General features: G+C 47.4%; 1 protein-coding gene across 1 annotated transcript in view; it reads left to right on the top strand.

Moving 5' to 3' along the window:
- LOC144134505 (uncharacterized) overlaps positions 1-6,530 on the top strand; it is a 30,387-nt gene extending 23,857 nt beyond the window's left edge. The window contains exons 11-14 of the mRNA XM_077667413.1: positions 60-257; positions 2,396-2,625; positions 3,873-4,016; positions 6,177-6,530. Of these exons, the coding sequence (XP_077523539.1) occupies positions 60-257; positions 2,396-2,625; positions 3,873-4,016; positions 6,177-6,530 (926 nt within the window). The remainder of the gene's footprint in view (positions 1-59; positions 258-2,395; positions 2,626-3,872; positions 4,017-6,176) is intronic.
- Positions 6,531-12,039: the final 5,509 nt, after the last annotated feature.

Genomic DNA, 12,039 nt, shown 5'->3' with positions numbered 1-12,039 from the left:
TTCCTTATTGCACCATGGCGCATGTTCCACGGCTGTTCTCCAACGGATGTGCCTTCAAGTCGTCCCACCGCGTGTGGTTAACTCAGCCCGTCACGTCGTCAATGACCTAAAGGAGACTCTGGCGGAGAAGCTCAACAACACGCCCTGGATACAGAACCCTGTGCGGGACATGGTATTGAAGAGGGTCACGGATCTGTGGATTGACATGGCCTACCCGGATGACTATGCCAACGACGCCCTGGTGGAAGGCTTCTATGGTGAGCACCGATAGATTGGCTGACTGAGTGACCTTCTCATTGCTTGTACCCATTCACTGGTGGTGCATTGAGTTGTCCTTTCAATCGATGAAGTGATCCCTGGTTTCAGTGGCGTATTGAGCATTGACATCTCGAATGGCAGTGGCCGTCTTCACTTACCAAAATGGTCTATCGATAGTCTATAGACTACTTATGGACTCTGTTGTCTTCCTATAGGTATTTCATTTTGTCTATTCATAGTCTGCAGACTCTCTATAGACAAAAGTGTGCTAAAAGTGTGTGTCCATAAATCTCTAGATTGTCTATAGACTGTCTGTAGGATTTGTATTGCCTATAGACTGTCCTCCAGGGTTTGTGTATAGATAGTGTATAGACTTTATAGACAGAAGTCTGTGGACAGTCTATATACTGTCTAAAGAAATTTTTGTAATGGTTAGGAACTCTCCGGTGAGATAACTAAACACGAGGGCAAGAAAAACTGAAGCGAGAGATACAGCACAACGCAGGGCTTGTGTAAAAGCTGAAGAATTTCTTAGGAACGGCGGGCATATATACAGCGTAGGTAGGATAAGTAAATTCTAAAAACGCGCAGTTTTTTTTTTTCTTCTTTTTGAATAGTCGTCCGGTTGATGCAAGAAGTGCGTTTTTCCGAGTGTGCGCAGCCCACATACAACGGCATTGCATTTTTATCACAAAGATGTAGGCATGACAACACATGTGAAATTTTTGTTTAAATATTTCATGTACTTTCTTTGGAGCGAACGAATTCTATTATCTGCTGCCTTATAACAACGATTGGTATTTACAAGCCCGTCAACAACTTTTCCTAAACTTTTAAAAAAATTTGCAGCTGACAATCGTGGAACACCACCCCTACTTGCGGTCTGTTATCAGTGCGAATATATGGCTTTATTTATTTCTTTTATTTCATTGGTACTGTCAGGATAAACAATTACTGTGGGGAACGGGGATTAGTACAGAAATTCTTAAAACCCAAAAATAAAGAGCACGTAGTACAGCAGGAGACAAACACGTGAAGAATGTGGTTTTAATTATACTTATATACTTGGAAACAATCAATACAATGCACCATAAATTGTTCTTTTACAAGGTAATATTGAACACAATTGAGACAAAGGGTTGGAATCAGGATAATTGTCTAATTGTCTCTAAAGTGGGAAGATGGATTGAGCTTAATGACTGAGTGCTTTATTTCAGGGAATTTGAGGAGCAGAAAGGCAGACGGACATCCCCTGATAGTAAAAAAAAAACAGCCCATTTTGCGTTTACCGTAATGCCTCGGCGGCGGAGAAAGTTACGCCAGTAGCACTGTTTAGGGTTACGGTGACTTTAGTCTCTTGATAATCTCCACTACGGAATTAGAAATCGACCAGAATAAGATTGGCACAAGCAAAACTGCTCATTCATCCACAAAAATTATAAAAAATGGGGACCAACAACACTAAATCAATAATGGGATGCATCACAAATTGATATTGAACAACTATAAACGTACATATTACCGTACTGTTCTATAAAGATCGTATAATGCCACTATTACAACCTGTGCTGATGTAACGTGCCGTGTTTGTTTTTCTATTACCAATATTTTCTGACGATGCGTTTCCATTTTTCCCTGCATATTTTGCGTGTAAATGAATCGTTCGTCACTGCTGATGGCTGACTGGAGCTCACTCAAGCTGCAACAAAGCGGCTTTTTCTTAAGTCAACATTCTTCGTAGTGGTTTTCTTCGAAAATAAATTGATTGATTAGTTGATTGATCGATTGATTGATTGATTGATTGATTGATTGATTGATTGATTTGTTGGTTGGTTGGTTTATTGATTGGTTGGTTTGGTTGGTTAGTTGGTTGGTTGGTTTATTGATTGGTTGATTGATTGATCGTTTGTTTGATTGATTGATTGATTGGTTGGTTGGTTGGTTGATTGATTGATTGATTGGTTGGTTGGTTGGTTGATTGATTGATTGACTGGTGTATTGTTTGGTGTATTGATTGATTGATTTATGTATTGATTGATTGATTGATTGATTGATTGATTGATTGATTGATTTTCATATTTTAGGCAATGAGAACTAAAGTTTAATTCCTTTGTTCCTTCCTTGCCTGTCCGTTCAGCTCGCTTTCCGGATGTCGGCGCGTATTTCATCCCATCGTACATCGCCTCGCTCCGGGAACTGACGATTCGCACCTTCAGGGGGCACGTGGAGGCGCGCTTCAAGGCGGCCGAAGCGAACGCCTGGTACAACATGGAGGAGAACTCCGTCAGAGTGTGCGCCGGTGTTCTGCAGCCTCCAGTGTACATCCTGGATGCACCGGCTGCCCTCAACTACGGGGGTCTGGGACAGGTAGGCCATCGTTTGCCAGTTGCAGCCGATGTGATGAGTGGTGGATTCTGCTGGCAAATGTTTTGGGTCCAGAGTTCTTAGTTCATACCAGTTCGGAAAACCCGCTTCAAAAAGTGACTACACCCAGCATCCACCTCGCGGGAGCTCATGAATGGTGGTGCCACCGGGAATCGGCAAATGAAAGCTTTTGCCTTACGTCGCCATTGTCTTCTGAAAAGCGTCTATTTTTTCCTTATTTTACCTCTTAATTCATCTCTTCGCGTCTATGAATTTTCTTCATTGTTTCACTGATTCTGTTGCAAGGCGTTTGTGTGTTTATCGACAATCTCGAAGTACGTCGTTTCAACACAGTTTACATTACTGGCCGCGAGGTGCGCGGCAATCCGTAAATACACGAATTTTGGCCGCCTCGTACCGCCGTTTTTTGATGCTCGTATCGTAGGGGAAGTTTCGCAACGGGTGACATCTATAAGAGCTCTGTTTCAGACGAGGTGGCGGCTAGGGCCATCTTCCCTGCGATTTGCCGGCACAGCATGCGTTGCAGTGCCATTCAGCGCTCGGCTGCAGCCGCATCAAGCATGTCGCCATCAGCCAACTCAGAATCACATTGACGTTTTGGTGTAGTTTATTAGTGTAAGAGTTTTGGGCCCAGAGAACACCACATCTCGTTCTGGTTGCTGCAATTTTAACTACGCGATAGCATCTTCATCAACTCTGTTATTAAGAGGCTTACATTTTCTGCATTGTGCGTCAAGAAACCCAGCTTGTTTTCTAGACACTTAATTACAATTTTCCCGGAGGTGGTCGTTTAGATGCTTACCATTTTAGCCAACGTAGCTACTATTATAGATTTTCTATACTATACGCTATATACTACATTAGTGTACTATACTATGGTATATACTGTAATATTATATTGATATAGACTTGCTATAGGAATATAAACTATTCGCAATAAAGTATACAGACTTTCTTTAGATAAATCCTATACAATGCAAATCCTATAGGCAGTTAGTCAATCTACAGTTTACACGTTTAGTGGACTTCTGTCTATAGACTATGAATAGACAAAACGTAATATCTTTGTGAAGTGAATACACTCTCTAAGAAGTCTACAGAAAGTATATAGAACATTTTATAAAGGCAGACATGTACGAGCTCTTTTCCGTGTCTGTCTACCTAAGTCTATGTCGAATTTTGGCGGTTCCAAAATGACGCACAATACTGCCTTCCAACCGCGTTCCCAGGTCGTTGGCCATGAAATGATGCACGCTTACGACGTTCGGAATATGGCACGTGACGAGTTAATGAAGCCGATCAACTTCTCGGAGACGCAGACCATGAAATTGTACGAGGAGAAGGTGCTCTGCCTTCGTAATTCATACATAAAGGTAAGGGATCACGCCATTCGTCCAACAAGGGATCCTCATGCAACCTGGGTTCTGTGGGCTTTGTCAGAGTTATCAGGTTAGCGTTCCATACTAGGCACAAGTCAGACATTACGTCCACTAGAATCCAAATAAGCGCAATCATTGCATTGCGCAGGCCACGCTACGTTAGGGTAATTTGACAAAAGTACTCGGCCGACCTCGTCCCCGCTTCATGATGACTGACTGAGCGTCACCCCTCCAATACCTTAGCCATCGCCCTTTGCTTGGTCATGGATATGACGACGAGGCCGGGGCCGCGTTCCGGGATTTAATAATCGTTTTTTGGGGAAAGGAAGTGGCGCAGTATCTGTCTCATATATCGTTGGACGCCTGAACCGCGCCGTAAGGCAAGGGATAAATGAGGTGGTGAATGAAGAAAGGAAGAAAGAGGTGCTGTAGTGGAGACCTCCGGAATAATTTCGACCACCTGGGGATCTTTAACGTGCACTAACATCGCACAGCACATGGACGCCTTAGCGTTTTGCCTCCATAAAAACGCAGCCGCCGCGGTCGGGTTCGAACCCGGGAACTCCGGATCAGTAGTCGAGCGCCCTAACCACTGAGCCACCGCGGCGGGTGCGTTCCCGGATTTCTTTGTACGGCTTCAGCCGTGCACAGGGACGAATTTCTAAACTACGTTCTGGGTAAAGGAAGGCTGACGAGCTTCACAGATCTCGTTGGAACGCCAGACGTACGGCGGCCAAGTATAATGTTGTCGAATAAGCCTTCGGGTCACATCCAATGCAGACTGAGCGTGACCAGTGATCGCATGCGATAAGTAGGTATTGCGAGCGCGCGTTTTCGCATCCTGCATGGGGCTAATAAAAGGTGCCGTCGGTTGGAGCCTTACAAGAGTGAAAACTCTGGAAGCATGTGTTGGGTGTTCACTGTTTCCCGCGTGTCCAATTCTCCTGCTTTTTACCGGGACTTGCATATCAACGAGCACAGACCCACAGAGACTCCGCCTCCAGAAACCGTTGACAGTAACAACTAGGCCTTCGCCGACATTAAGATCCGCGACGCTTACACTGGTAGCGAATATGGCAGATGGCGATACCCAGCACCTGTTTCTTGAAAAGGTACAGTCGCAAGTAAAAAAGAAAAGATCAGCACAGTGACGTCACCGGATTGGTTAAAATCCCACCGCGTGCTTGGCGCGGCGCCGTGCTTTGAGAACACACCTGGAACTTTTGTTATCGGCGTGTTCGTAACCGAAGCACTGAGCGCTACTATCTACCGCTCCTGTGGCACGTCACTAGTGCTAATCTGTTTTACTCGCGACTGTATCATAAAGGGCAACCCCGGCGTTGTTTCTACCTCAGCTGATTTTGCTGAAACGCTCACGATACGTTCTGCGCAGTTTTCTTTTTCCTTCGTACTGAGTTTCTCAGCGAGGCCCTGTTTCGTTGCGGTGCAAACTAATTAAAACTAGTTAAAATTTTTCATTTCGTGCTCTCAGTTAGGGATATTTCTACGGCCAGCGTTGCGCGTGTGACGTTATTAGACGCACGGTCGTCGACGTTCGTCCTATGTTTGCTGTAAGAAAAAATTTCGAGCCGGCTTTTGAACATTTCATGGAAATATTGACCCAAGTTCTCACTTACAGCCGCCACTTTAACCCATCGAAGCCCACACGATAGGTTCTGTAACAATATCCGTGGCATAATAGGACGATCTTTCGTCATGTCATCGTTTGGTCGAAACCGGTCTCGGTTTCCTCGGTTTCGATCTTTTTCTCACTTGGTATTTTGAAAAACGATTTTCTGTAAGGAAGCGAGGGAACTCTAAGGAATGTGATGTCACTATCAACTCAAAACGTTGAAAAAAAAAACCCGTAGTTGGCGGCTTTTAAGGGCAACTCAAGAGAGCAGGAAGCGTTACTGTGTGCCGCGCGTTTTGTGGCAGAGAAGATGTGTTTTACGATAGCGTACTTACAATAACCACTACTGCTGCGTTCTTACTCAATAAGAAAGCAGTTCAGCATTTCTGCTACGTGTAGTCCATCAGGTGTAATATTCTAACTACAACCTTACAGCAGCAACAAGCAGAGAGCACTCCAATTTCAATGCCCTTTCAAGGCTACCAGATCTACATGCTTCCTGTTCTAATTTCCGCTTGCAGCAAGAAGGTGCCTCACGCGCCAGAACACTGGACCACAAGCTTGACTCGGAAGGGCTCGTCGACTACGTGGGCCTGTTGCTGGCCCACGCCGCATTCCAGAAGCTACCCGCCAAAGACCGCGATGAGGCGCTGCCGGGCGTCGGGCTCAGCGCCCAGCAACTTTTCTACGTTGCGCACTGCCGAAAATGGTGTGCGCCACCCCAGTCGCGCTATTTTCGACTGCGTGCAGACCTGTACTGGCCAAGGCGCTCTCGCTGTGTCGTTCCCTTACAAAATATGCCCGAATTCGCAGAAACGTTTGACTGCAAGCCAGGTGACGTCATGAACGCTGAGGAAAGGTGCCCCTTCTGGTAGGGTATTGGCGAGGAAATAAAGTTGCGGAGCGTTGTGGTATGCTTGGTCTAAGACTACCAACAAACTGTACAGTAAAGTCTCTAACTAACCTTTAGGGCAGTCAAGGGCCATAAAAGGTCTACACTTGCCCGGTTGCTATGCAAGACACTGATTGGTTGAGCAGAATGCCATACCCTGAGTTTTTTAGAGATGATAATGATAATTGGTTTATGGGGGAAAGGAAATGCCGCACTATCTGCCTCGTATATCGTTGGACACCTGAACCGCGCCGTAAGGGCAGGGATAAAGGAGGGAGTGTAAGAAGAGAGGAAGAAGGAGGTGCCGTAGTGGAGGGCTCCGGAATAATTTCGACCACCTGAGGATCTTTAACGTGCACCGACATCGCACAGCACACGGGCGCCTTAGCGTTTTTCCTCCATAAAAACGCAGCAAAAGCAGAATTTCGCCTGGCTTTCCTCATTTGACCTTGAAGCGCGGCCAAAGTCAAACCAAACACACACCTCCAAGGCTAACAATGTATGACTTGCTGCGCATAGCTTTAATATGCCTGTATGGTATGGGCATAGCTAATGACCTGCAACCACGTGACCGATGAACAGTAGCCACTTGACCTCTGACCTTTGACCTTGGCCTTTAGAGCTAAGATTCTCATCACCTGATGTGATTGCGATGGCGTAACAATGACGTCACACCATTCTTCGCTCTAAATACCGCCGGCTTTGCTTTCACTCGTCTATTAGCTTCAGCCGGGTTGAACCTCAGCCATTTTTTTTTCTTTTTGGAATTCGTGGTAGAATGAAACTGCTGTCCAGGTAAGTGGTCTGCAGCACCACAAAGCTGCGTTGTAGTGAAAACCTCTTTGCGGCTGAGTGTGTCTCAATTCCTACAGAAGCTCGCAGAATGAGAGCAATGAGAATGCTTTCAAAGTAATTCATGAATGAGGAAGTCAGTACTGCAACTTCCGGTACCGGCCGATGGCGCGACTTTTAAAAGGCCGATTGCGGCTAAAAGGCACCTCAGAATAAGGAATTCAACCTAACTGTAAAAGTGTCGGTCGAATATTACACCTGATAAAACGCTTCGTAGGCATCGCTTTTTGGTGTCAAGTGACAAGTCCACTACCTGTTGTAGCGACGGTATCTTTGTTGTCAAACGCCAGGTCTATGCACATACTACTGTTTGTAGACGTGGCACGCACCGGCGTTGCCAACTTCACACCAGCTCGCTGATGCAGCATCTCAGGAAATTTATTGACTTTGATGTTTTGATTAAAGCCCCGACAACAAGCAGCGCCTATTTCTGGATTCGTGGCTGCAGCTTCCTAACCACGAGGTCCACAGCAGCAGTCCCAGATGGTGCGAGTGCAATGTCCGCACTATTATAGCATCCCCAAATCGCACTGCACACACCTCTCTGTAGTCGTACACTTGTTGGACGGGGAAGATGTCGGTGGCTTCGATGCCTTGCTTTATGTAAACGGCCACGCCGGCCGCGCTGTTATCTGGGCGCTTGGCCGCGCTCACCAGACCATCCGTGAAGTCAGTGTTCCCGACGACTATGGCGGGTTGTGCGAGGACGAGCAGAATCTCGTGCTCCAGGTTGGCCACAGGGTGTCCACCCTGGATGGTGTACACCCTACCACGGCCCATTTTTCGCTCACATTGCCGCCGACGACGATGCCGGATTTTCTGCAAGACAGTAACCTTAAAGCTGCTGCGTTAAAAAGTCTCCGGCATGTACTACGGGGGATAAAAGTTCCCGGGACGCAAGTTATAGGAAAAACATTTATTGTAGCTCCACCTCCCTATCTGCAGTTGCCTGATATTGTACGAAGGCATTAAAAACCTAAAGGCTCCGTCCTCTCTTCACAATACCAGGCGACTACAGATAGGGAGGTGGAGCTGCAATAAATTATTTTCCTAGAACTCGCGTCCCGAAACTTTTATCCCCAGCAGTACATCACACGGCTGAGGATGTGTCCAGCGGGCGTCCCCAAATGATGCCCACATCGGTCCCTTGTAGGGTACTTTAGGGCAGAGTCAATGTCAATGTGGGCTCTATGCTGAAAACAAGCAAGTGCTTACGTGTGAGAACGCGCAAGCCCTGCCGCTCACTTTGTGAACGCAGTCAGGCTGGCGATGATGGTGATAATGAATATACACCGATGTGACCATGTGCACTGATCCTGAACGGGACATAGCATCGACCGCTGCGCTGAACATGGCATCCGAACAAGCCATAACAATGGTAATCTGCACATATGACCCCGGCAAGGCGAGATGAGCCTCCATAGCCTCAGCCGCATTCAGGACATAGCCACAATATTCACTGACTCACAGACCGCCTACAGCTTTCCGATTCGTGGAATACCACCAGGGGAGGGACTGACCCTCCTTTAAATAACTCTCAACCCTTCTCATCAAATTTCTGTCGTCTGGGGACCAGGGAATCATATTATCGGCGGGAACGATGCCCTAAATTTAGCGCCCCCTAGTGCATCGACCGAGCACCGGTGGAATCTTCGCTGTACCCCACTGACGGTTAAGGTGAGAAGGCTGTCGGATACAGCGACTATTAAATATTATAGAGAAGCCAGGACGGAGTACGCCCTGCCTCGCAAACGGTTGACACCTGGAAAGAGCTCAATCGAGGGACGAATCTAAACGAGCTCCTACACTTCGTCCAGACTCGTCATCATTTTTCCTCCCACGTCCTCAGCAAAATGAAGCCACTGCCGCGATCCGTAAGCCGATCTGTATCAGTGCGTATGAGCACGACCAGCACCAACAGCAGTCCCCCTCATTCCTTCCCCTATCGGATTCACTTGGAAGGGAGGATTCACTGCGGGCCACGTACCCCAGAGCCTGATCGAACTGGTTTTTCGGGATTGGTCCGAGGCTGCCCCCACAGGGCTGCTGGACGAAGAGACCCTCCTACAGAGGCCATCTTCGTCGGTTGCTTTTCTTAAACAAAAGTTATTGTCTCTCTCCGTGTTTTTCGCCATAGAAATGGAAGAAGACGCTTACGGGTCGAAGGTCATCCTGCTGAGAATTGACACGATAAGCCCTCACCAAGACGCCTTCTCGTGGGTATAAGAAACGCTACGAGGAGAGAGCAAATCCTTCACTTTAAATATAAGCATGCGGAATGCCCCTTCAGATGGTATGACTGTTTGAATACGGCCCAACTGTTTTGGTGGGCGTTCAAGCGTTGCATGTTGCTCAGTGTACCGAAGAACATTGTTTAAATGCGACAACATTAGAACCCCCATGACTGGAAAAAACAGTCCGGAATCCGATGTTCTCTGAAGCGTCCGAGGACTACCGGCCAGCTGCTATGGTTGACAGGTGGCCACTCCTTATTTAGGTGAGAGGAATCCTTCCTAGGAGAAGAACCCAGAGGGTGGCTACCGTGGAGAGAGGAGGTTCTGACGCGGGCGGAGGAATGAGCAACCTGCGGGTGGTTGCCCCGTGAATAATCACGCGGGTTGCTACCGTAGAAGGTGGAGAGTGAGAAGAGAGGAGCTAACAAAGTGGCGCGTGGACGACGGTTGCCACTCTTGCGTTGGAATGGTTCTGTGCAAGCAACCTCCAGAACCGAGTGTCTATGTTTGCTGGAGATCTGACATGGAGTAGAAGACCAAGTGTGCATGGGAGTCAAGTGTAAAGAAGTGCAAAGAAGACTTAGGGTGCAGTAAATGTGGATGTAAAGAAATGAGAACAGTATATAACAGATATTCCACAGGTATTCTCCTATGGGGCAGAAGCGTGGAGGCTAACGAAAAGGTTTCAGCTTAAATTGTGGACAATGCAACAAGGTACCGAAAGGAAAATGTTTGGTGTAACGTTTGGAGACAAGAAGAGGGCAGACTGGGTCCGAGAATAAACACCGGTTAATGGCATCCTCGTCAAAATCAAGAAGAAGAAATGGCCGTGGGCAGGGTATGTAATGTGAACGCAAGATAACCGCTGATCCTTAAGGGTAACGGAGTGGATTCCAAGAGAAGGCAAGCGTAGCAGAAGGAGGCAGAAGTTAGGAAGGCGGATGAGATTAACTAGTTTTCGGGGGTAAGCAAGCCTCTCTTGGCACAGGACAGAGTTAATTGAAGAAATTTGAGAGGCCTTTGTCCTGCAGTGGGCGTATAGTCAGCTGATGATGATGATTATGATGAAAGAAAGTGTGACGCATCGAATAGTGCAAAAGGAATTGAAAGTCTAATGCTACACACTTCTTTCGGATCGGTCCACCGATCGTCTGCCATTTTTTCCCTTTTAATTGTGCGCTCTCTTGTTAGCTTCGCAGGAGGAGCAAAAAGAGAAAGGGGAAGTTTTGTTCATGAATGGCTCATACCCGAACTGCGGCCCTAGACCGAGAATGCGGCAACGAGCGTTTTTTTTTTCATGGCTCAAGAATTGTGCTCTGCTTCTGGCCTTATCAATCTTTGAAGCCAGTCAGGAAGTTGTCCGTATTTCCCACGAGTAAGGGAAAGGGGCTAAGAACAATACCTGCATCGAGGAAGATAAAGAAGCCCGCGAGGTGGCCTGCTGCCTGATTTTTTGTTCGGGTCATCACCATCATCATCATTGCTCCGCTGCCCCGCCAGTTCAGACCCACCATCCTCGGTTGCTTATCCTGACGTTCCGAGACGCCGCTGAAGAACCCACGTCCTCGTACCTCCAGGTGACGGTGCTTTCACGGTCGTTCCTTACACTTAGTTTCTCCGCATGGCCTCCTGCCCAGATGAGTACAACTCCCGCTTTTGTGCCTAGTTTCTAGCTGTCGTACAGCCTTCCCGAGGAGATGCCTACACTGCCATAGTCTTTGGCTTAGCTTTTCTTCATGCCTGTATGCAAAATATTTTACATCACTAACGCGTATCTATACATTCTGTTATCTGCCCCTGTTCAAGACATGACGAGTTATCGTGATACACCGTCAAGTGACAGTGAATGAGGACGGTGATTGCATAGTTCATTGTAAAATGACGCGTAGATTCGGCGGGCCTCATACGTGAACTGCAACGAGGGTTTTCATCCAACAGGAATGCCTGGCTGCTACGCAGTGAATTCACGCCGTAGACCAGAGGCGCCGCTGCCTCAGCTCGCTTCTTTAGTTCAGTGTGCGCACGAAGCGTATCACAACGTGTTGACGGGAACGGCGTATTTAGGGGCGCCATCAGCTTTTTTGCTGCATCTCATTTCCTTTCTCATTCCGGTACCGACAGCTTGAAGTGATTTTCGCTGTTCGCTGACAGTAGCGTTCGCGTGCTGGAAAGCAAGCAAATAGTCTGTTATGCCCTCATCGCTGTCGATAACAATAGCAGGCGTGAAAAACACTCCTTGCCTTTCGGGCAGATCAAGCTGAGATAGCAACGGCACGGTACGTGCCACTCAGTGAAAGAGTGGATTGGCTGAGTGACAGCCGAGCAACGTCACTGTCGCAAGTTGCCCTTAGTACCTATGATTTCTCGCTGTGTTGCCCTGGTCCGGCCGAAAGCCCCGTGCTTTGC

The sequence above is a fragment of the Amblyomma americanum genome, chromosome 5 (genome assembly GCF_052857255.1).
Source record: "Amblyomma americanum isolate KBUSLIRL-KWMA chromosome 5, ASM5285725v1, whole genome shotgun sequence".
Classification (NCBI taxonomy): domain Eukaryota; kingdom Metazoa; phylum Arthropoda; class Arachnida; order Ixodida; family Ixodidae; genus Amblyomma; species Amblyomma americanum.
Note: the sequence above shows the minus strand (reverse complement) of the source record. Positions and strands in the feature narration are given on the sequence as shown.